General features: G+C 33.9%; 5 protein-coding genes across 5 annotated transcripts in view; 1 reads left to right on the top strand and 4 right to left on the bottom strand.

Moving 5' to 3' along the window:
• Positions 2,981-4,444, bottom strand: LOC104700634 (1,2-dihydroxy-3-keto-5-methylthiopentene dioxygenase 1-like). The gene is made up of 6 exons (XM_010416181.2): positions 4,368-4,444; positions 4,071-4,280; positions 3,821-3,923; positions 3,602-3,726; positions 3,433-3,503; positions 2,981-3,300 (listed from the first exon to the last, which is right to left on the bottom strand). Exons 1-6 carry the CDS (start codon positions 4,386-4,388, stop codon positions 3,237-3,239), a joined length of 594 nt encoding a protein of 197 aa, XP_010414483.1. The 5' UTR covers positions 4,389-4,444; the 3' UTR covers positions 2,981-3,236.
• On the top strand, positions 5,433-7,135 carry LOC104700624 (probable NEDD8-conjugating enzyme Ubc12-like). The gene is made up of 6 exons (XM_010416166.2): positions 5,433-5,563; positions 5,931-6,057; positions 6,264-6,372; positions 6,476-6,554; positions 6,641-6,757; positions 6,857-7,135. The coding sequence occupies exons 2-6, from the start codon at positions 5,943-5,945 to the stop codon at positions 6,992-6,994; spliced, it is 558 nt and encodes a 185-aa protein (XP_010414468.1). The 5' UTR covers positions 5,433-5,563; positions 5,931-5,942; the 3' UTR covers positions 6,995-7,135.
• On the bottom strand, positions 7,521-11,098 carry LOC104700615. Its single transcript, XM_010416155.2, has 5 exons — positions 10,886-11,098; positions 10,322-10,619; positions 9,629-9,951; positions 9,343-9,539; positions 7,521-8,146 (listed from the first exon to the last, which is right to left on the bottom strand). Exons 1-5 carry the CDS (start codon positions 10,990-10,992, stop codon positions 7,548-7,550), a joined length of 1,524 nt encoding a protein of 507 aa, XP_010414457.1. The 5' UTR covers positions 10,993-11,098; the 3' UTR covers positions 7,521-7,547.
• Positions 11,981-12,655, bottom strand: LOC104710411 (UDP-glycosyltransferase 72D1). Its single transcript, XM_010426995.1, has 2 exons — positions 12,496-12,655; positions 11,981-12,438 (listed from the first exon to the last, which is right to left on the bottom strand). Exons 1-2 carry the CDS (start codon positions 12,653-12,655, stop codon positions 11,981-11,983), a joined length of 618 nt encoding a protein of 205 aa, XP_010425297.1.
• Positions 17,503-22,481, bottom strand: part of LOC104700605 (UDP-glycosyltransferase 72D1) — a 9,295-nt gene continuing 4,316 nt past the window's right edge. The window contains exons 3-4 of the mRNA XM_010416144.2: positions 17,926-19,429; positions 17,503-17,739 (exon numbers count right to left, since the gene is read on the bottom strand). Coding sequence (XP_010414446.1) covers positions 18,823-19,429 — 607 coding nt within the window. The 3' untranslated portion in view covers positions 17,503-17,739; positions 17,926-18,822. The remainder of the gene's footprint in view (positions 17,740-17,925; positions 19,430-22,481) is intronic.

Here is a 22,481-nt window from a genome sequence, read left to right as displayed (position 1 = left end):
ATTTTGTGCACCTGATAGTGACACTTGTCACACATCAACCTAACCTTCGTAATCATTATGTTATCTTGTTCTCCTCTATATAAGGACAAATGATGTAATAAGAAAGGTTAACATAATGTAGATATATTTTTGAGCCTTCTTTTCTCTGTATTACTTAGGGTTCTAGCTCTTGAGTTCCGGTAATACTCCTCAATGGCTACCACTGAATCTTTTTCTTCAGCTCCTCTTTCTATTTTTCAGGTTGTGTCTCTCAAACTTACAAAGTCCAACTATCTGCTATGGAAGACTCAATTTGAGTCCTTTCTTTCACCACAAATGCTACTCGGCTATGTCAATGGCTCAATCTCTCGTCCAAAAGCTACTCGCTCTGTTACTGGTGCTGCTGGAGTCACTACAGAGCCAAATCCGGACTTTACTAAGTGGATCCGCATTGATAAGCTTGTCATGGCGTGGATCTTCGGTTCATGGCGATTTGACTGAAACAGTGTATATGCATCAACCTCTTGGTTTTAAAGATAGCAGTTATCCGTCGCATGTTTGGAAACTCAATAAAGCTGTCTATGGTTTAAAGCAGGCTCCGCGAGCATGGTTTGACAAATTCAGCTCATTCCTTATGATATTTGAATTTGAATGCAGCTTCAAGGATCCATCCCTCTTTGTATATCTCAGAAACAACAACATCATCATACTATTACTCTATGTTGATGATATGGCTCTCACTGGAAACAATCCACAGTTGATCAATGAGTTACTTCAATCTTTAAACGAAGAATTTCGTATGAAAGATCTAGGAAAGCTAAGCTACTTCCTCGGTCTACAAGCCCACTATCAAACTGAAGGTTTGTTTCTAAATCAGCATAAATATGCAGAGGATTTGCTTTTGGCGGCAGGAATGGCCGACTGTTCTCCAACATCAACACCACTGCCTCTGGAACTTCAAAAGGTCAAAGGGCAGGAAGACCTCTTTGATCAACCAACTCTGTTTCACAGCTTGGCTGATAAGCTACAATATCTTACTCTTACTCGACCATATATATAATTTGCAGTCAATCTTGTCTGCCAACATATGCACGCACATACGGTCGCTGACTTCAATCTGCTCAAACAAATCATCAGATACTTAAAGGGCATTGTTGATTATGGCATTTCCTTATCAAAGAATGTTGATTTCACACTAAGAGCTTACAACGACAACGACTATGCAGGTTGTCAAACTACTAGTCGCTCTACAGGTGGCTTCTGCACCTTTCTAGGAAACAATCTCATCTCATGGTATGCAAAACGCCAGACATCAGTCTCTCGCAGCTCAACAGAAGCTGAATATCATTGTTTATCAGACACTACAACTGAGGTGATTTGGTTAAAATATCTGCTGGAAAACACTGGAATGTCGCTCATGCATGCTCCAGAGTTATACTGCGACAACTTGTGTGAAGTGTATCTTTATGCAAACCCGACTCTTCACAAGAAGACCAAACACTTTAAGGTTCATTACCACTACGTCCGAGAACAAGTTGCAGACGGATCTATGGTTGTTTATCACATTCCTGCAACTCATCAACTTGCGGATATATTCACTAAGTCCTTACCACTTCAAGTCTTTACTGATCTCAGGTACAAACTTAGTGTGGTCTCTCCACCCATCCAAAGTTTGAAGGGGGGGGGATGTAAGGAGTAACACTGAAAACTTAGTCCAACAAACAAAGTTGGGCCTTGACATGAAGCCCACATAAGTTTGTTTACTCACCCTTGTATCCAACGATAACAAGGAAAAGGTTTACACACCATGTGTTGTGCAACGTACGGTCTCGACACCAAATACAGCTCACACTATGGTCCAAATTGGGAACCGATTCTCTGCTCTTGCCTCACCAATCTTGTGCAACTGATAGTGACACTTGTTAGACATCAACCTAACTTTTGTAATCATTAGGTTATATTGTTCTCTCTATATAAGGACAAATGATGTAATAGGAAAGGTTAACACAATGAAGACATATTTTTGAGCCTCCCTTTCATAACTTTATTCGAATCAAATCCTTGAAGCTTTTCTTGACCATGTCATCTCTTAATTAACAACTTCTGTGCAAACTCTTTAGATCTCTCAGGACCCATAAGTTTGGAATATACGTCACCATATCAGCACCGATCAGATCTTTTCCTACCGTTTTCCCTAATTATTCCTCAGATGATATTATCACATCCAGAAATATCAACCAATTAGCCAAATTACTAATGGGACATACTATGTATGTTGGTTAAATGTGAAAGATAAAAATGGGTTCCCAGCTAAAACACGTTCTCATCGTAAATTAGTGAGATGTCTTACACCATGTACAATAGAGAAATAGCAAACATTTCTCAAAAAACTAAAAAAATATATTTTTAGTACACTTTTTCATTTTTATTTATTTTTAATATCTGTGTCACTAAGTAAATAACACCTATTGAAAAACGTTTTTCAAAGTTCTCCAACAAGAAACGATGTTCCTTCTTTTCTCTTATCTCTCTTCTTTTTATTATTTTTTAATAAACATATTTACATCAGCAATTTCTACAGCAACCCCCACTGGAGATATGTCGTTTTAAATCCTATATAGATAGTTTTAAAAGCATTTTTTCAAATTTTATATAATATATACTATTTAAATCATCGTAATACAACATTGATATTTCGAATAAGGTCTCTTATATGAAGATATTTACGACGATTTCGTAAGATAGTTGTACTCAAATTATTTTTTACATTCACTTACTCGAATTAGATCCTTGAAGTGTAAACTGACAAATAATTTTGTTTAAGTACCAAAAATAAAATATAAGTTTTGAAGGAGCATATTGTAAATAAATAATATATATTGTTTTCATGTTAATTATTTCTCCTATTTAGAGTAAACAATGGATGAGGATTGGAAAATGTTTTACAATATGGAACAGCGTTGGAGATGAGGTTAGATGATCTTACTGTTGAGTTTTCATGTTATCAACATTTCAACACAAACATATCCATTTTCCTCCAAATACATATTACTGAACGGACATAAAGAGGGTAAGTTACAAGTTCACACAATCACACGCCATCTAACAACATTACAACACCACAATAATGCCAACGACACTCACACGAAACCGAAGTGTCTTCGGTTTCAGTGGTAAACATAATAAAGCATAAAGACATAACATCTCAACATACGTTTAGCTTATAAAAACCTGATGCCCGATATAATATAGTCCCTCTACGCTGAAGCGACTATGGTACGGTCTCCAAGCACCTTTACGAATGTATCCATATACGCTTTCCTGTAAAATATCACGTTTCAATAATATACTTAAACTAAACAGTTTTGTCGCCTCTTTGCTTGGATATACAATTTCAGAGTAACCTTTATTGTGTTGAGACAATATGGGAGAGCAAGACATTGTTGTTTGTACCTTGCAGGAAGATGGTCGTGTGGGCGATTGTAAGGAGTCCACACTGGTCCACCCACGAAAAGCCGCATTGCCTGTTCAGCAAGAGAAATTCCAAATTTTCCAATTAAGTAACCATAAACATTATGATAAATTACATAATAACTATATCAAGAAGGTAATAAGATTGAACCTTCATATAGTTGCCTGAGTCCACGGTGAAGCGATGATATATTCCAGCAGGAAGGACTATCATACCTCCCTTCTTTACCCATACTCTAATCCAAACATCATTGAGATCCCTCACATCAAAGTATCCTTTAATTATTTTCCAATAAAAGAAAAAAAAAACATGAGGACTATATTGGATTGATTCAAGTAATTAAGCAGCCAATAAAATAAAAGTACTTACCACTTCCAGCGAGGCAGTAACCAATCTCTTCATCAATGTGTAAATGTTCTTCAAAAAACATCTTAACTTTTGCTTCGTAGTTTGGAAGCTTTTCAGGGCATACCTCACAAATGTCCCGAAACAAAACATGTTTCTCCCATCAAACCAAGACGTGAACAAAAAAAAAAATGTTTGCAAATAAAAAATAAACATCATAAAAAATTAAACATATATAGGAAGATATAAAGCCATCAAAGAAAAGGTCACAAACCATGTAGGAGTAACCACGAGATTCGCGGATCTTTTTCAGCTTCTCATCGGTTCCATAGTTGTCAGCGTCAAGTCTCCAGCTAAGTACTCCAAGCTCTGCAAGTTTGTCCAAAGTAACAAACTCCTTAGGATCCTTGTGGTGAGGAAGTTTCTGACCCTCTTCGTAATTATCATCCAAGTACCAAGCTTGAATCACTTCTTCTCTTCGATCCTATAGCAAACACATACAGAAAATGTGAAACTAGAAAACATGATGCTATAAGGCAAAACACATCAAAATTGGAAGAGTTTCTATTACCCTAACGGCTTCACCACCCATAGTTATTGCTCTTTTATCTTCAAGAAACAAGAAAGAGTGTAATCATTTATATAGACAGAAAAAGGAAACCGCTGTCAATATTTCTGTGTGCAAAACAAAAAGTAGAGTAAAAACTCAAAACCACTCTTCCACTTCTCAGGGCACCTTAATCGAGATGAAATGACGCCACGAAGCTTCAAGGAGATGACGAAGAAGAGATGACGTCACCAAGTTTCACGACTTCTATTGCACATGTTCAATACTTTTTTTTTTTGGGGTGCAAATTGCACTTGTTTTAAATACAAGATGCATTATTATATATAAGTATATAATGTAAACACAAGAAAAATGCATTATTCTTAACTCAACTTGTTCATTTCTTTGTTATTTTAACAATGGTGGCAAGAAATTGCAACCAAAGTTGTCGACAGAAATTGGCTAAATTAGCACATGCATGGACAAACTAGTTGTTTTTCAAACTTGCATTTATCATCGTCTATTGTTTAAGTAGTAGTTTTAATTTAGTGACTATATATATTAACATTTTCCAATTAATAAAAAGACTTTAGTCTCAACTCTCAATTACCCATTATAAAGTTTTTTGTTCTTGTTCTTATAGCTTTGATTAATTAGAAAATTTGCTAATTTTCTAATTTAGTAAAATTTGCTAATTTTCTAATTTAGTAAAATTTGGAGATTTTCTCATTAATAATTATGCAGTTTTCTTTTTAAAAAACTAAATTAGAAAAATACCAATAGTAATTAAAAAGAAAACTAAATTAAAAAATACCAATAGAGGAATATATAATATACAATAATCATTACATATATTAATGTAAACATTCAATAAATGTAAATAGTTTTTTTTTCAACACTAAATGTAAATAATTTTTATCAGATTCTTTTTCATATCTATAAAATATATGATTTATTATTATTTTCAACTTCTCAATATACAAGTCTCTTTGCATTCGAAACGACGGACACGTCGGTCATTAGGCCCATTTAATTCGCAAGGCAGGCCCAATAAAAGGTTGATCCAACGCTTCTTCTTCATATTGTTTCAAACGAGGGTTGAGATTTTTTAGAATCAGCGTACAGAGAAAGCTACGTTCCCTTCGCTCTCTCTCCCTCGCCGGAAGAGAACCAAAGAAGACGATCGTCGTTGTGATTTCAATCTCCGTGTTTGATTAAACGTAACCTCTCTAATCTCTTCTTCTCTTTCACTTTGGTTTCTTAGGGTTTTTTGTATCTTTTTTTCTTCTGTGCCGATCTCTTGATATTATCTGGTTCTGTAGAATCGCGGATCGTTTTGTAAATTCTTGGTTATCGGAAGATTCATGATTGTTTCATATGAAATTTTAACTAGTTTTGATTTCGTTAGGGTTTGTGCGATGATTGTTCTGTTATTAATCTGTTCTGATGTTTTTTTGATTTTAAGAATTTTTCAAAAATTTAAATTTTGGAGTAATTTGTTTCTGTTTCGGATTTTGTTCTGATGAAGAAAAAATTGTGAAATTGATAAATCAATGTAAGATGTTGTTGATTGATTTTGTGATGTAGAGAAGAAGAACCATGCTTGGGTTATTCAAAGTGAAAGAGAAGCAAAGAGAAGAATCTCAAAATAACAATAGAAGAGGAGCTTCTTCTGTCAAGAAGAAATCTGCTGGTGAACTTCGTCTTCATAAAGGTTTCTCTACCTCTTCTCTTTACTTTTGTTTTTTTTTTTTTATCTTATTCAGTTTCTGATGTTGAACAGACTCTGTAATCTTTGGGGTTCTTTTAAGTGTTAGAACTATGAGTGCTAGAACGATAAGGGCTTTTATGTTTTCTTCTAGCTGATTGATAATCATCTCTGTGGTTGGTGTGTTTCGTTTGTTTATATGTGTGCAATAGATATATCAGAGCTGAACCTGCCAAAGTCTTGTAAGATATCTTTTCCGAACGGGAAGGATGACTTGATGAACTTTGAAGTAACCATCAAACCTGATGAAGGATACTACACGTAAGTGTGTACAAGAATCTTCATTCTTTCTTTTGTCTATGTGGGTCACTGATTTTGGCTCAAACACACACACTCATTCGTTCTTTGTTTTACCAAATAACAGGAATGGTAAGTTTGTGTTCACATTTCAAGTCTCTAATGTGTATCCACATGAAGCTCCCAAAGTGAAATGCAAGACCAAGGTTTTGGCTTTCTCCAAGTCTCTGAAACTTTTTGTCTTTCTGATTGGGTATGTAATAGAATACTGAAGAATGTCAATGTTTTGTAGGTGTATCATCCCAATATCGATTTAGAAGGGAACGTCTGTCTGAACATCTTGCGTGAAGACTGGAAACCGGTTCTCAACATAAACACTGTTATCTACGGTCTCTTCCATCTCTTCACGGTAACAAATCTCCCTCACTGATGATATACTCCATTGATGTTATCTTTCCTTGGGCCTTGTAATCTGAAGTTTTTTTTTGTTTGTTTGACTTTCACATAGGAACCCAATTACGAGGACCCTCTGAACCATGACGCAGCTGCGGTTTTAAGGGATAACCCGAAGACGTTTGAGAATAATGTCAAAAGGGCAATGATGGGTGGACAAGTTGGCCAAACCTCATTTGCTCGCTGCATTTAGTTGGACTCTTGTCCGGTGGTTTCATAGCCATCTTCTTCTTCTAAAGTAACTTCTGCTGTTTTCTCTCTTGTACATTGGGACCAATTGATTTTAGGAATTTTCTGATCTGCTTTAAATATTCATTCAAAACTTTTTACCAGATTTACTATAACCAAATTAATAAGAGAAATATCCTAAAATAGCACTAAAACAAGTTTTATGGACATTTATAACACACATTCCATAAATTTCCAAATACCACTATCTAACGCATTAAATTAATTAAAATTAATATTTAGAATTTTGTTTTTTAGGTTTGGGTTCTCAATTTCATATTTAGGATATAGTTTTGAGGGGTAATGTTAAGTATTTTGAATTTATGATTTAATTTTAAAAGATTAATTAATGCTATTTTTGGAATTTTAGAGATGTTGTGCTAAGTTTGGAAAAAAAACTTATTTTTGTGTTATTTTTGAGAACCTTCCAATTAATAATAGTATGAAAAAAAAACTAACGGAAAAAGCAACCAAAATTATATCATTCAGATAAAAGTAAGTACATAATTTTATATTACTCATATCATCTCTATTTTCCTTGAACTCGAAGTTTTAGCGATTTTTCGATCTTTCTGAAAAAGAAAATGTAACGGTGTGTAACAAAGACAACATAATCCAAACGGGACAACCATCATTGACAAGATCCCTTTCGACAACGCCTCAGCAGCACGACCAGAATCTTTAATAAGATCAGTTCCATTTGAGTCAAATCCAAACATTTTCTCCGACATAATCCCAGCCAAAGGAGCACCAAATGAAGACAAAGACCCTTCGAGTGCACGATCAAAGGCATAGATCATGGTTCGATGCGTAGGAGGAACGATCTCAGCTAAGATTGGAGAGTTAATGGCTGGTCCACACCAAGTTATGGTTAGACCCATTAGAAAGAGAGTGACCAAGAAGATGTAGTAGCTGTCAACGGACTGTGGGATCATTCTTAGAAGAACAATGGAGAATATAGCTCCCATGAAAACGCTGAACTGTGCGCAAATCAATCTGCCCGAGTTTGGAAACACACGAGACATTTTGTCTGCAATAATTCCCCCTACCAAAGATCCTATTGCATGTCCGGTGGCAAATATTCCGTTTAGGATAGCCGCCTGGTCATGATCAGAACCTGGAAAATAAGAAAATAATACATTTTTGTTTTATATTTTTGTCAACAAAAGATTAGCTCAAACGAGTCACTGGGTGGAAAATTGTTTACATACAAAATATTATGCGGAGATGTACGCGCGTGGCATGCCAAAAAAAAAATAATAATACATTTTGAAAACTAAGAGCATGTTTTATTGTTTTAAATTAATAAAGCATGTTTTAATATAAAATAGTTTTTGGTGTTTTCATATCTATACTAGTATTTTTGTAGCAGTTTTTGCTCAAAAATACTTTTTAGAAAGTTTTTGCATTTAATGTCATTTAATGCTTATATTCATATCCAAACAAATTTAGTTAATTATCTCTACTATCGTTATAACCAAACATAATTAAATTATTTTAAATATTCATATATATAATATTCTATAAATAATATATATATTTTAGAAAATTTATTTCATATTAAATAAAATATTTTCCTATCATCTTTTTTTGATTTTAAATTTTAAATGTAGTAAATCATAATATAATACATCAAGTTAGTAAAATGTGTATTTTTTCCTGTATAAATTGTGATTTGAATTTTGTTTAAAGGAACATATATTACTCAATTAATATAAAAAGTGTGTGTTCAACATACATATATAGTAAATTTACTGTATATAATAAATTATATAATTTTAAGAAGTTTATAATTTATAACTGGTATTTATAAACTTAATAAAAAGTTTAAAATTATGAATATTTAAACATATTGAATTTTCAAAATAACACAAACGAGTTATATTACATGACGGGTTATATGACATTACATGATTGAATTGATAATATTAAAAAATAAAATATCATTAATATGATACTTTAATACAGATTAAATCTTTATTTTACTATTTTAACAACACCAATATAAAATATGTCGAATAAAACTGATTTAATTAAGATTTTATTAAATAAAAATTGTTTTGTCGTATACCATGAATTTTTTACTAAATCACTAAAATTAACAAAAGCATACATTTGCAAAATTAGTATTAAAATAGTATATTAATAAAAAAAATCAAAAAAAATTGTCCTGCGATGTACCGCGGGTCATAATCTAGTTTTTAAGGTAAAATGATTGAAAAATTCTTTGTCAAATTCTCAGATTTGGTTTGGTTAGAATTATATGTTTGGACCTCTATAGGGGAAAAATATATGATAAGGAAATGCACATACCAATGAGTTCGAACCACATTGTGAAGAAAACCATTGCCGTCCATGGCACCGAACCCACGGTTCCTTGCAATACGATGATCTGAAATGTTCGTAATTTGGTTACATCTTTTATGGCCACCCAGGATTCCGTCCAAACCGAGCTCATAATTGTTGCAGCATCATAGTTTTTTGTTTTATGAACCGTTCCTTCATTATCTCTACAAAACCGCATGACTAATTCAAAACCAAAGGGGAAAAAACTCTAGTCAGTTTTTTAGTAAATTCAAAATGTGGAGCTTTATATTACCGTTCATGATCATGAGAAACGAAGCTGCTACTTTTCTTTTTCCGCGGGTCGGTGACAAAGAGAAAAACAAGAACCCCGATGATCGAACTCATCGTTGCCATCAATATAAAGGCGCAGCGCCAACCTGGGGTCCCCAAGAAATCGTGACCAGCCATGACTGTTGCCAAGACGCTTCCAAATATAGCTCCAACCGTACCAATGAGACCCCATAAACCAAAACCAAAACCTCTCGAACTATCATTAAAGCTATCCGCAATTATCGACTGAAGCACTGGGTAAACAATCGCATGTCCAAACCCGTTGACTGCTACACCAAGCGTAACCTGGTCAAAGAAAACAATATAGGGTTTGATGAGTTACACAAGATGGGGTTTAATCATAACAATCATGAAAACTGTATCAAATAAATGGTTAGATCATTTAATTAGAGCATTTTTATTATTCGTTAATTAATCCTCATTTTATAGTTTCATTACAAATAAGGCAATATATTAGTTATAATTTGTAAGGAACAAGTTGTAATATAAATAAAAAGAACTATGACGTAAAATCTGAAAGTCTCATAGAAAAAAAAAACAAAGTTCAATTTCTTATATGATTTTACTTTAGGAAAGACATAATCTTGTATATGTTCCAAAGAGTCGGCAAGTTTTATTGAACAAAAAAAAATTGAAAAAAGAATGATCTTAAAACCTGGATGAAGTACTGGCTAGCTCCAACTGCATAAGTTGACAAGACCCAACAGAAACTACCAATTGCGAAAACTGTTGGACGGTCATAACTGATGACAAATAAACCAGCTAAAGGCGAGGCAAGTCCTTGAACAATGTTTCTTATAAAAGAGAAGTATCCAATATCAGAGAGGTTTCCATTGAACGTTTCTTTCACTTCTTTGGCAACCGAAGGAATGAGTTTTTCGTCTGCTCGTTGCATCATCGTTGCTAAGTTGACGAGGATGAGAGAAATATATATCCCGCAAAGCCTACCCATTCTATGAACATTCGGTAAACACACACACAAAATTACTAGTATACATAAAGAAATCGTCTACAAAACATCAAAACATTATGGTTTATATATAATTTTATTTCATTTTATTTCAAAGTAGGAGAATTGAAAACCTCATGATGTAAGGATTAGAAGCCTTAACACTACGAAATTAAGTGATTCAAACTTGATTCGTAATAGGTGATAAGATGAATTCGGATACAATAACGAAGAAGACTTCATTAAGAGAGAAAAATGAAAGTTACTAACTTGATGTTCATGGTGGTTTGAGTATGAAGACGACGAGCGGTGATGAGATTATTCGTTTCGTTGTCGTAGATACCTGCGATATGACATTGTGGTAAACATTGCGACATGCGGCTAACATTTTTGAACGTTGTTTCAATTTAGCGGTCAAAAACATAGACGACGCAGCCGCTGCTGCAACTGCGATGCGACAACAAAATGAACAAATCTGATATATATATATATATATATATATAATCAATTCTGTAGTATAAATTATCAGATATCTAAGCAATAAATAGGTGATAAAATCATAGTAATTTCTTAATCTTTTTTTTTTACTTTTGCATTTTTAAGCAATTAAATTCATAAATATTATAGTTTAAGTGTGTGTATAAAACATATTATTATTATATTATTATAAGTTAAATTAAATATGGAGTATACTACAAATGATTTATATTTTAAGTTGGAGGTGAGGAACATGGATTTATTGCCTTCTCACTCTTTCTCTTCCTCGCAGTTTAAATTTTAGTGCACATAATTTAACATGTAGCGGTGCTGTGGTAGATTGCACCTGCATGATATCTTCTTTTGTGTAAACTATATATATATATCCTTGATTAGACTTTTAAAACTATTCTAGTTCAATATTATCAGTTGACAAATTTTTTTTTTTTTTTTGGACTGCTCGAGATGGCTAATCAACAAAATACATGTAGATGCCTTGTCAACAAAACAATGCGCTGAGAGAAAGACAAACCTAGAATGAAAAAAAAAAGTGAGGACAGGCCCATGCGCCCTCGCTCTCCCGAAAATTCCCATATGATTACTTCACTCTAATTAGCAACGAGTGTACATACAAACTAATCATCATTATTTGACGACATTATATATGCAAGTTTCTTTTTATAAGTACATATATATTTTGTATGCATAACAAAATTTATCACACACCTTTGTATTCATATAAAATGGACGATATTTCAAACAGATAATGTTGCTCATCATGATGTTATATATTCTCCAATCACGACACAAGACGACATCCTTTCGCCCACTCGAATAAAGAGCTATGAGACGACCCACCTTTAGTCCAAGCTCGTTCGGAGCTAACCCTCACCTCCTCAGCCTTAGCCCTAATTCTCTGTCCTTCCATGTATTAACCAAAACGCCATCGCTCATAGGTACCTCTAAGACAGCTCGTACACACTCTTTATATTGCTGGTCCGACTGGTCTAACATCGGTTCCATCAGCTCCTTTCGTCCCATCGGTTTACAACCCGGTATCTTCAAAGGCTCCTTAATTTCAACATACTCACCTTCCACTGTCGTATCCCACACCGGCAAGTACACCATCACTGCCAAGAACCAGGCGTGCGAAGGAACGTACACGTACTTAGCCGTCAGGCCTAAATCATCGGCTACGGACATCAACCCCGTACCGAAAAAGTCAACGATCATGACCGTTGGTTTTGGCTTCATTGATTCCACGGCATCTCGAACCGCAGACTTCATGGCTCGTACCTTCACCCTGATTTTAGTGAACACCGTCGCATCTGGCTCCACGAGGTTGTCTATATCCATAGAGGGAAGTTATGTAATTTGACAGGCCGTTCTAGCAGCGGCTGCACGTATGGCTTCGGTTTCTGTCGATGAAGAGGAGCCGGAGGTGACGGCAAGAATTGTGACTTGGACGTTTAGGACGGAGGAGAGACAGTTTCCAAGCTCGAGGATAGGGATGAGGTGACCCAAGCCAGGGCTAGCAACTAGAACCGCGTGAGGCTGGTCCATGATCTTATTATTTGGAGGTTCGGATCAAAAGATTGTGAGTATTATATATAAAAAAAATCTCAAAAGGGGTTCTTGTTACGTGAGATGTTCTACCACGTACCTGTTGTATCAAAAGATGTTTATACTTGTCAATGTCACGGATTGAACTGGGATAAGATAAGATCACACTAGACGAGAATTATATATACAACAGTCAACAGACACGGCCATAATCAAAATAAGAGCAATATAAGTGTCTTTAAAAAATAAATAATAAACAAGAATAGTATAGATATTGTGTCTTCTCAGCAATTTTTATGTCTTCGCAGAGACATTTTAGACTCTGAATCTCTACTGTTCATCTACTAAAATTGATTTTTCTTCTATTTATCTATTATTTCAAGACTCTCTCATTTTTCTATAACCAATGATATTTGTCCAAGGAAAAAATGTAAAAAAAACATAAATTTTTAAATTTGGGATGAAAAAACATAAACTTTTAAAATGTTATTTAAATCTTAAAATTTTCATTAAATTTTAAATAAAATAGCTAAATTTTGTTGATTCGACCATTTAAGATATGATGTTAAATTTCTATTAAAACGATAATAACGGGATTAATTTTCCATAAAATTTTATTTTACATTTCACTTAAATATATAGAAATTGTTTATACACATTTATGAATATGTTGGTGTGGATTGATATTTAATTAAATTGTAGATTGATATTTAACGGAGATTTAATCCCGTTATTGTCATTTTAACAGAAATTTAACATTATATTTTAAATTGTCAAGTCAACTAAACTTAATTATTTTATTGAAAAGTTAACAAAAACTTTAAAATTCAATAACATTTCAAAAATTCATGTTTCTTTTTTTCTAAATTTAAAAAATTCATCACATTTTTGGAGTACTTTTTGTTTTTTTTGTTGTTTTTTCACGTGGCAAAATAAGTAGTGGATTGAACTTTCGGTGTAGGCAGGCCACTAACAAGTGATATTTATTGTTTATGCAGTATAGACCAAACGTTTTGTTAATGAGACCTAAGGTTAACGAGAATGCCTACTTTTTGTATTGAGGCATAACAAGAACAAAAGACGAATCTACACGTCGCCTTGTTTCGCAGAAAAGTTCATTCCATGTACTTCCACATTCACAAGAACAATGAATGATGATGACATGTGCATGCATGATGCATGTATGTACACATGCCTTTCCATAAATCAGACACATTTATCCCGTGGATCACCGCAGCACACGAAACAAGAAGAGGTTTTTAAAAAGTTATATGCCAAAAAGTATTTCAGGATTTTCATTATATGTTACCATGTGTAATTTAAACAGCTATGTATTGGTTTTTGTCACACGAAAAATCCTGAATCGAAAATTTAATTAATATGAAAAATAATTAGAAACACAAATTTTCTTGTCCCAGATGGTCAAATGAGAACGGAAATTTATAAATCGTAAAGTACTAAGACTCAATATATATACAAAATTTTCTTATTTGTTATTTTCTATCTAGATATAACATATATATACTGTATATATATATGCATATAATTATTTGAATAAAGTTTATAAACTTCAAAAGTAAAGATAAATTTTAGATGCAATTATTTGTATTTTTTTTAAAAATATATATTCAAATTACATTGCATAAAGGTTTGTTTAGATAGATAAGTTTTGTTGCCTAAAATATATTGGAGAAAAGATTGCTAGCTACACGAAGTATGCGAGAACGCATGGTCACACATGCCAAGTATAATCGTGTATCCTTAACTACATGAAGTAAATGTATTGCATGATCATATGCATGAAGTATGTGACGTCATGTGGTTAACACCATAAACATACAATTCTGATACACTGGTTGACTGACTCATTGACCAAAAAAATATTCTAATTTTTTTATATATACTATTAAAAACCAAAAAAATTGCTCTATGAAATAGTTTTTATTTTTTAAAAAAATTAAGGCATATTCTATATTATATAACTAAATATTTTGTTTACATCTTTAATGTATACATTCTTATAATGAGTAATTTTTATTTTGAAGCTAAACTAATAGTCAACTTTTTAAAATATTGTTTTGCAAAATCAATTTTTTGGATCTTCTTTCTTCTATATATTAAAAATAAATATTGTGTGTTTTTGTTGTTTACAATCAAATATATTGCTTTATTAAATAAAAAAATGTATTTAAATAAATCAAATAATAAGTTGATGTTTTTAATTGCAATAGAAAAAAATTAACTATTATAATACTGGATGAATTAACATATATACAATATATTTCTATTGCAAAAGTTAATAAAAGTGAAATGAAAAAGCTTAATATTTTTTCAGATATTATAATAATTCTTAATAAAAGTGAATTATAAAAAATTTCAATAGTTCTAACGATTTTGATATGTATTGGGTTTTNAGTATTTTTGTTGTAGAAAAATGTTTTGTGGTTGAGAATATTAAATAAAATTAATTTTATATTTAGAGAAATTAAGTAAGAAGTTGATGTTTTTAAATTAATAATGTTAAAATAAGTAGTTTTCTTATTTGATTTATTACAACAAGATTATCTGGTTTGAATTTAAGTTTTAATATCTTATGAATGATTTTTATTTCAAATTTATTTAAGTTTTGAAATTGAAAAAGGTAACTATTATAAGACTAAATGAATGGAATATATATATATATATATATATATATATATAATATCTTTATTTTGGATCCATATATATTTTTAATTATAAATACCATAAATGATTCCTAAATAATTTAATTTAATGTTTTTATTTTGGTTTCTAATACTAAAAACAAAAAAAAAATTGCATATTTTTATTGGTCAACATCGGTCAACGCCGGTCAACACCGGTCAACGCCGGTCAACACCGGATTCTGATAATCAGTGTACCGGAATAAGATGGTTGTGATATTGAACACATGACATCATATAGTTGGTATATGTGGCCATGCAATACATATACTTTGTGTAGTTGAATATACATTTCCAAAGTTGGCATATGTGGTCATGTATTGTGATATAGTTTGTGTAGCTGACTATCTTTTTTCCAAAAATATTAGTAAAATATTTTTCAAAGTTTGTTTAGCTATTAACACATGACTTTTTTTTATTCTAAACAATTTGATCAGAAGCAGTTCTAATGATTGGAATTTTTAGTCTATTTGAGAAAAATTCCTAGAAAAATCCAACTTATTAGTATTTGCCTAAAAAATATCTTATCTTTTTTATAGTTGCCAGAAGCATATCTACATTTTTTTTCTTCCAATAACAATGTGATAAGATGTCATAGATCTTCCAGTTTTTAGCGTTGAGTTGGTTTTGATTTTTGAGGAAATTAGCTATGGAGAAGGAAGAAATTGAAATAAAAAATTAGATCATGTTTTTATAAATGAATTTTGTATATTTTTCTAACAAAAAAAATTCATGTAATTTTTGGTAAATATTAAATAAGTCACCTTTTGCAGAAATTTTCTCATTTCCATCTTTACTGAATACTTTATTTTATTTTAAAAATTAATGGTATTTAATTGTTCGTAAGTAGACTTCGTTGCGGTTTAGTCGGAAATGTACAACTACCAATTCTAGTCATATATTCATCGCTAATATACGACTATATTATAGAGTCCACAATCCAACGGCGGACCCACATGAGGAAAAGGTGGGTCAAATGACATGATGAAATACTAGAAAAAGAAAATTTGTAAGCTATTTAATGTATGATTTTTTGGCAGAATTGGTTAAGTAGCTCTTAAATGACCTCCCTGTATTACATTTTGCTAATCTATTAATATTTTGACCTCCCTAAAAATAATTATTGGGTCCGCTACTGCCACAATCCGTTGCAAATCAGCGACCTTATTGCGATTAACATATTTTGCGACCGTTTTTTTGCGACCATTGGCAATAGTCGCGAAGTAATCGCAAAATCTTTCTTTGCAACTAATGAGCGACTATTATAGGAGTCTTAAATGGCCTGTTTTTTTATAGTGAGGGGAGGGGATGAATACATGGGTGAACCTAAGTATTTTTCTTGTCAGAAGCATATCTACATTTTTTTTCTTCCACTAACAATGTGATAAGATGTGTCAGAGATAGTTTCCTCTGCTCTCTTTGAATACACATCCAGTTTTCACTATTTTCTTCCAGTTTTTTAGCGTTGAGTTGGTTTTGATTTTTTAAGAAGGTAACTATGGCGAAGGGAGAAATGGAAACAAAAAATCAGATCATGCTTTTATAAATGAATTTTGTATATTCTCCTAGCAAAAAAAGTTTGTATTTTTTGGCAAATGTTAAATAAGTCATTTCTTTTTGCAGAAATCGAAGAATTTCATGTTTTATGGCTGTGCATCCGCAGTCAAAGGAAGAAAAAGTAGAGAAAATTACTGTCTTATCCTCTATTAAAAAGAAATGACTAAAATTAAATTCTAAGATTTGAGCCTGAGTTATTTGACTCAAGTCTATGCCACATTAACCACTACGTCAACTGTACTTTATGCAATTAAATGTATAATAATACATATATTATTAAAAAACCTAAAACTAGTCTCTGTGTAATCCCCGATTAATTGAATAATCGCTAGACATACCTCGATTTTTAAAACATGGGTTAGATCTATAGATGTGCTTCTGAATTAGTATTATTATATTAATAAAATATAAGGAATTTTATTAGAAATGCCACTTTCCAAACAAAAGTTTTGAAAAATGCCACTTTCCAATTTTCATTTTCAAAACTGCCATTTTCAATTTTGTGTCATATATGAAAAAGACTAAAATATCTTTTTGTTAAATCATTGATTCTTAAGTCTTAACATCTACAATTAAGGTTTTGAAAATAAATCATGATTGACATTATTTGTTTGTAAACATGTTGTTCATCATTCTGCAACAATGTGGTGGACAAAAACATTGGTCGTTGTATCTGGTCTCCCGAAATTGCAGATATGTTTTCTGTTAGTAGTGGACATGAATCTTCAACTAAACCTTGGCTATGGTCCACTCAAAAGACGAAGAACATAATGGTGATGGAAAAAAAATCTTGGCTGCTAGATGTGGTCCACCGGATCTGCATACCTGTAGTGTTGACAAGTTTTTTGTTAGCAATGGAAACAAACACATGACCAAACAAATATGGTCCACTGAAGAGATAGAAAGACATTATAGTGGTGTAGTTTTTTGTTAGCAATGGAAACAAACGCATGACCAAACAGATATGGTCCACTGGAGAGATAGAAAGACATTATAGTGGTGGACAAAAACCTGGTCGGTTGGATCTGGTCCACCGGATATGGAGACATGCAGTGTGGACAAGTCTGATAGTGGTAGACAAAAACTTGGTCATTAAGATATGGTCCACCAAGTACCAGATTTGCAAACCTCAAGTGTGGACAAGTTTTATTGTTAGCAATGGACACAAAACGCATTACCAAACATATATAGTCCACTAAAGAGAACGAATGACATAATAAGGATGGAATGGACGAAACCTGGTCGACTGGATCTGGTCCACCGGAGTTGCAGACCTGCGATTTTGTCTGTCTGCGGTCGGGTATAAGAACTCTGGAACTAGACCTAGCGGTTTCACCCGCCGCGGTAGAGGCAAACAATGGAGGTCTCGGTCGAAGAATTGTGTCTGGATGAAGAATATCTTCATTATATGCAGGCTACAGACTGAAATAGATAGAGTTTTGTAGAAAAAGATTCAGTTTGTGCTATAGCGCCGACAACAGACTAAGAAACACTGAGATAGAAGAAAGTGAAAAATTGAGAGAGAATGAAGATAGATAAAAGGAAAAGTCAAAGGTTAGAATGAGGAGAGAGATTTGTATCATAATTTCCAAAAAATACATAAGAAAATAATTATTTTTGTGTTAAATAAAAAGAATGATATAATGGTATTTCAGTTATGAGTTGTGGCAAGCGGGAAAAGAAATAGGGAAAAATAGCATTGACCAAAATGTTTGATATTGTACATGCCAGTTTTGATAAAATTTTCTAAAATATATACATATTTGACATTGAATGAGTATCTGATCAAACTAGTACATATCCTTGTATTCCATAACAGAATATCACACACCTTTATGTATATTTCATACTCAAGACTTTGATCTTAAAAACAAATTTTTGGTCATGATATTATAATTTTTTCTAGAATCAGTGTAGAAGACGACATTGTCTTGCCCATTCGAAGAGAGAATTATGAGATGACCCATCATGAGTCCAAGCTCGTTCGGAGCTAACCCTCACCTTCTCAGCTTTAGACCTAATCTTACGTCCATCCTCTTCTGTTATAATCTTATTCACTAAAAACGCCACTTCTTCACGCCCGATCACTTTCTTCGACGGTAACTCTGACGTACGAATAGCCACACCGATCTCCTCTGTTAGCAACGTGGCATTCATCCATTGCTCGGCATAAAGAGGCCATGCAACGATCGGAATTCCTTTAGTCAAACTCTCCAACACTGAGCTCCAACCGCAATGAGACAAGAACCCACCTATTGATCCATGGCTCAAGATCTCAACTTGCGGTGCCCATTCTGTGACCACAAGACCCACACCACGCATGCGGTCCAAGAAACCTTCCGGTAGACTAGAACTCACCTGATCATCACCGCTAGAGCATGCCCCTAGGTAAGAAGTGGGACTACGTAGAACCCATAGGAACCTTTGACCACTTAACTCTAAACCCCAAGCAAGTTCCATAGTTTGCTTAATGGACAATTTACCCCCACTTCCTAAACATACATACACCACTGACCTTTTGATCTAGAGTTAAATCAATAACCCAAAGCACACTCAACCACGATCTAGTGGTGTCGTCGTAGCACTTCAGGGTCGAATCCACAGAGACCAAACGATACACTATGAAATTATATAGACCGAGTATAGCTAAAGCAAAGAGGAAGTTTGTTTTGCAAGTAACAGAATTAAAACAGAAAATAAATAAGAGTTTGTAAATTTAAGAGAAAGTATTGGGCGCAGAGAATCAATCAAGGGTTATGATCACGAAATTGGGTGATGGATTGGGATAACTTTAGGAACCGCTCTTGAACTCAAATCTCAAATATAAAACTAACCTACTGTCGCAGCATTAGTTTTCTATGCAAGGAATTGAATGAATCCTAAACCGTCGTTTGAATCTAAACAATCCTAGCAAGCAATAAGTTCAAGTTTGATTTGTTCACAAGGTGCCCCAACTTCAACTGTCGTTGGCTGAGGATCACCTTGCTCACCTATGTTCTTTCAAGTAATTCAACAACACTTTTGATGCCTAGATGAATTAAACCTAAGATCATAAACTAGGTAGCTAATCTAGTTTAAGCAATAAAAACAACAATAGATGAAGAACACAAGAGATCAATCCCAAATCTAACAACCTAAATCAATAAATCATAAAACCCCCTTTTGAAACCCGAAACCCAACAGAGAGACTACTCAGACATCGAACAGAAACAATCACAAATCAAATATGAAGAGAACATGTTTGAATTGCAAAAGAAGTAAAAAGGGTTCAGAATTCTTCTCCAAAAGGTTAGAAAGGGTAAGAGATCTTCTCCCAAGCTTACAAGTGCTCAAAAACGGCGTAGAGTAAAAGTTGTCTTTCTAGGGGTCGAGCCCCGTGGTTAAATAGTAGAATAAATCCCTAAAAAGTCGGTTTAAATCAGAAAAGGAAAGATTGCGTCGGGGACGGGATTGGTCGATCTCGCGAGGATCAGTCGATCCGGAATGTATTTCTGCTCTTACTCCATCTGCCTTCTAGCTCGATCAGTCTTCAACCAATTAAGCTCCAGATGCATATTTTCATCCCCAAAACGCTCAGATTCCTTCCAAAGTCACCTAGGACCTGTAAAGACTCACAAAAGACTAAAAGGACTCTAAAAGCACACTTGGACCTAGGAAAAGACTCAAAACAATCCTAAAAACTATAGTTAAAACCCTATAAAATGCAGACACATCAATTCCCCCGGACTTGAATCTTTGCTTGTCCTCAAGCAAGAACAGACAGAAACTCAAGAACAGAGAAAAGGTTTGAAAGTGGAAACTCACATTATTCTTGGGAACCTCTTCTCTACACTCTTCATAACATCAAATCGAGAACTACTTACTGTACTCTGCCCATGGTTAGGATCAACACTCCCTACTCTGATCTCCACAGCCTTAGAGAACCTTCAGTCTCCCCATCGTTGTCTCTCTACATCAGATTAGTAAAAAGGTGCGGTCTTACCATGGGAGTATCGATCATTGAACTGTTGACTCCTTCAACCTCTTATCGCCCAAGACCTCCTCTTATGCTCCCTTTCCTCTCTCTTTTCTCACTTCCAAAGGATTGATTTCTCCCTAATTTTCTAGGGTATCATTTTATTTTTTTTATCAATCCTTTGCTCTTTTCTTGCAGACAGGTTTCCATGAGTTCCGAAGGATGCACGGGTTTACGCACAACCCTCGGTTCACTTCTTTTATTACCTATATCCCCTTCTTCTCATTTTTTTTTCTTTTCTCTCCCTTTTTTTTATTTTTTATTTACTGAGTACTGAAGGGAAGAGAGAGGGGAAGCATACTTTGTGAGGAGATGCACGTCCTGTAAGGCTTGAAGGGAGGAGTCTTGTCTGATGTATACCAAGCCCCAAGGTAAGAAATTAAATCCGGTTAAGTCCTGTTAAAGCTAGAGTCAACTTCTGGTTCGACTTAGTGTTCTCCTTGGCGAGTGTCTTTTGGGGCGTGTTGAGACTGCCCATGTTCATTCCAAGCTTCATTCCAAATCAGAGGTACAAAAGTAATCATAAGAGTGTTAGTTCAAAGCAAAAGATTCCTAGAAAATGATCATAGTTTCCCAACACAAATTTTTTGACTCAATAAAAATAAGAAAATGACTCAAAGACTCGAAAAATCAAAAGGAAACAACCAAAAAAAACGACATTAGTAACTTGGAGACATCTCTCCCCCGGACTTACTTCACACCGTCCCGGTGTGAAAGCAAAGCCAAGAAAAAGGGACTTCCGACAACAAAAAATAAGAAAAAAATGAAAAAGAAAAAGTAAGGACAAGAAACAAAAACCGGTGATCTCGCATCTGGTGTTGGAGTGGTGTTGGCAAGGGTGGTGACCGATCGGTCTCAGGGTGGGATCACCCGATCTATAACATTATTGAACTTAAAGACACCCGCAAAAAAGAAAACACCCGGGGATCGGTCGATCTTTAAGGAGGATCGATCGATCCGAAGCTCCTGGAAAAAAAATTCGCATCTTCTGCGTTTGGAACCTGTTCCTGAAAACACTTAACACTGGACGTGATTTCACCGTAATAAATCCTAAAAACAAAACCAAAATCCTAAACAAATAAAAGAAATAAAAGGGTAAGCCAGCACAAACCCCATGGGTTGCCTCCCATAAGCGCTTGTTTAAGGTCTATAGCTTGACCGTGGTTTCAGGTTTCAAATGATGGGAGGATGAGAACTCATATCAGAACAAGCTCTCCAATTCGTCAGCTTAAGCTCCAGAATTTTTTTCAGCATATCATCCATTGCTTCTTGGCCTTTCTCTTTGAACTCTGGAGTGAGGATGGCTTTAACTTTAGAAAAAGGCCTAGATATTCTTTTACACTTCACCTTGTACTCAATGGTGTCTCTAACATATTTCTGGGGTACCAAGGTTATGTGAAGATCTCGTATTTCTCTCTCTATCTTCGGCTTGTCTCTCTTCTTAACCTTCTTAGACCTCTTCTCAGAAGAATGAGTGTCTCCATCCAGGACTTCGTTGACCTCATTCTTATCATCATTCTCTCCCAATATCACGACATCCACCTCCTTCTCA

This window comes from Camelina sativa, chromosome 1, assembly GCF_000633955.1.
Source record: "Camelina sativa cultivar DH55 chromosome 1, Cs, whole genome shotgun sequence".
Lineage (NCBI taxonomy): Eukaryota > Viridiplantae > Streptophyta > Magnoliopsida > Brassicales > Brassicaceae > Camelina > Camelina sativa.
The sequence above is the reverse complement of the archived record's forward strand: the minus strand, read 5'-3'. Positions and strand labels throughout refer to the sequence as shown.

Excerpts from the sequence above, each read along its gene's own strand:
- LOC104700615 (XM_010416155.2), bottom strand. The coding sequence starts at position 10,992 with ATGTCGCAATGTTTACCACAATGTCATATCGCAGGTATCTACGACAAC. Across the intron at positions 9,952-10,321 it reads CTAGCCAGTACTTCATCCAG|GTTACGCTTGGTGTAGCAGT; the intron begins GTTTTAAGATCA and ends TTCTTTGACCAG. Across the intron at positions 8,147-9,342 it reads AATGTGGTTCGAACTCATTG|GTTCTGATCATGACCAGGCG; the intron begins GTATGTGCATTT and ends CTTATTTTCCAG.
- LOC104710411 (XM_010426995.1), bottom strand. The coding sequence starts at position 12,655 with ATGGACCAGCCTCACGCGGTTCTAGTTGCTAGCCCTGGCTTGGGTCAC. Across the intron at positions 12,439-12,495 it reads GACAGAAACCGAAGCCATAC|ACAACCTCGTGGAGCCAGAT; the intron begins GTGCAGCCGCTG and ends CTATGGATATAG.
- LOC104700634 (XM_010416181.2), bottom strand. The coding sequence starts at position 4,388 with ATGGGTGGTGAAGCCGTTAGG. Across the intron at positions 3,727-3,820 it reads TTACTGCCTCGCTGGAAGTG|GATACTTTGATGTGAGGGAT; the intron begins GTAAGTACTTTT and ends AAATAATTAAAG. Across the intron at positions 3,301-3,432 it reads CACGACCATCTTCCTGCAAG|GAAAGCGTATATGGATACAT; the intron begins GTACAAACAACA and ends GATATTTTACAG.
- LOC104700624 (XM_010416166.2), top strand. The coding sequence starts at position 5,943 with ATGCTTGGGTTATTCAAAGTGAAAGAGAAGCAAAGAGAAGAATCTCAA. Across the intron at positions 6,373-6,475 it reads CCTGATGAAGGATACTACAC|GAATGGTAAGTTTGTGTTCA; the intron begins GTAAGTGTGTAC and ends ACCAAATAACAG. Across the intron at positions 6,555-6,640 it reads AAGTGAAATGCAAGACCAAG|GTGTATCATCCCAATATCGA; the intron begins GTTTTGGCTTTC and ends AATGTTTTGTAG.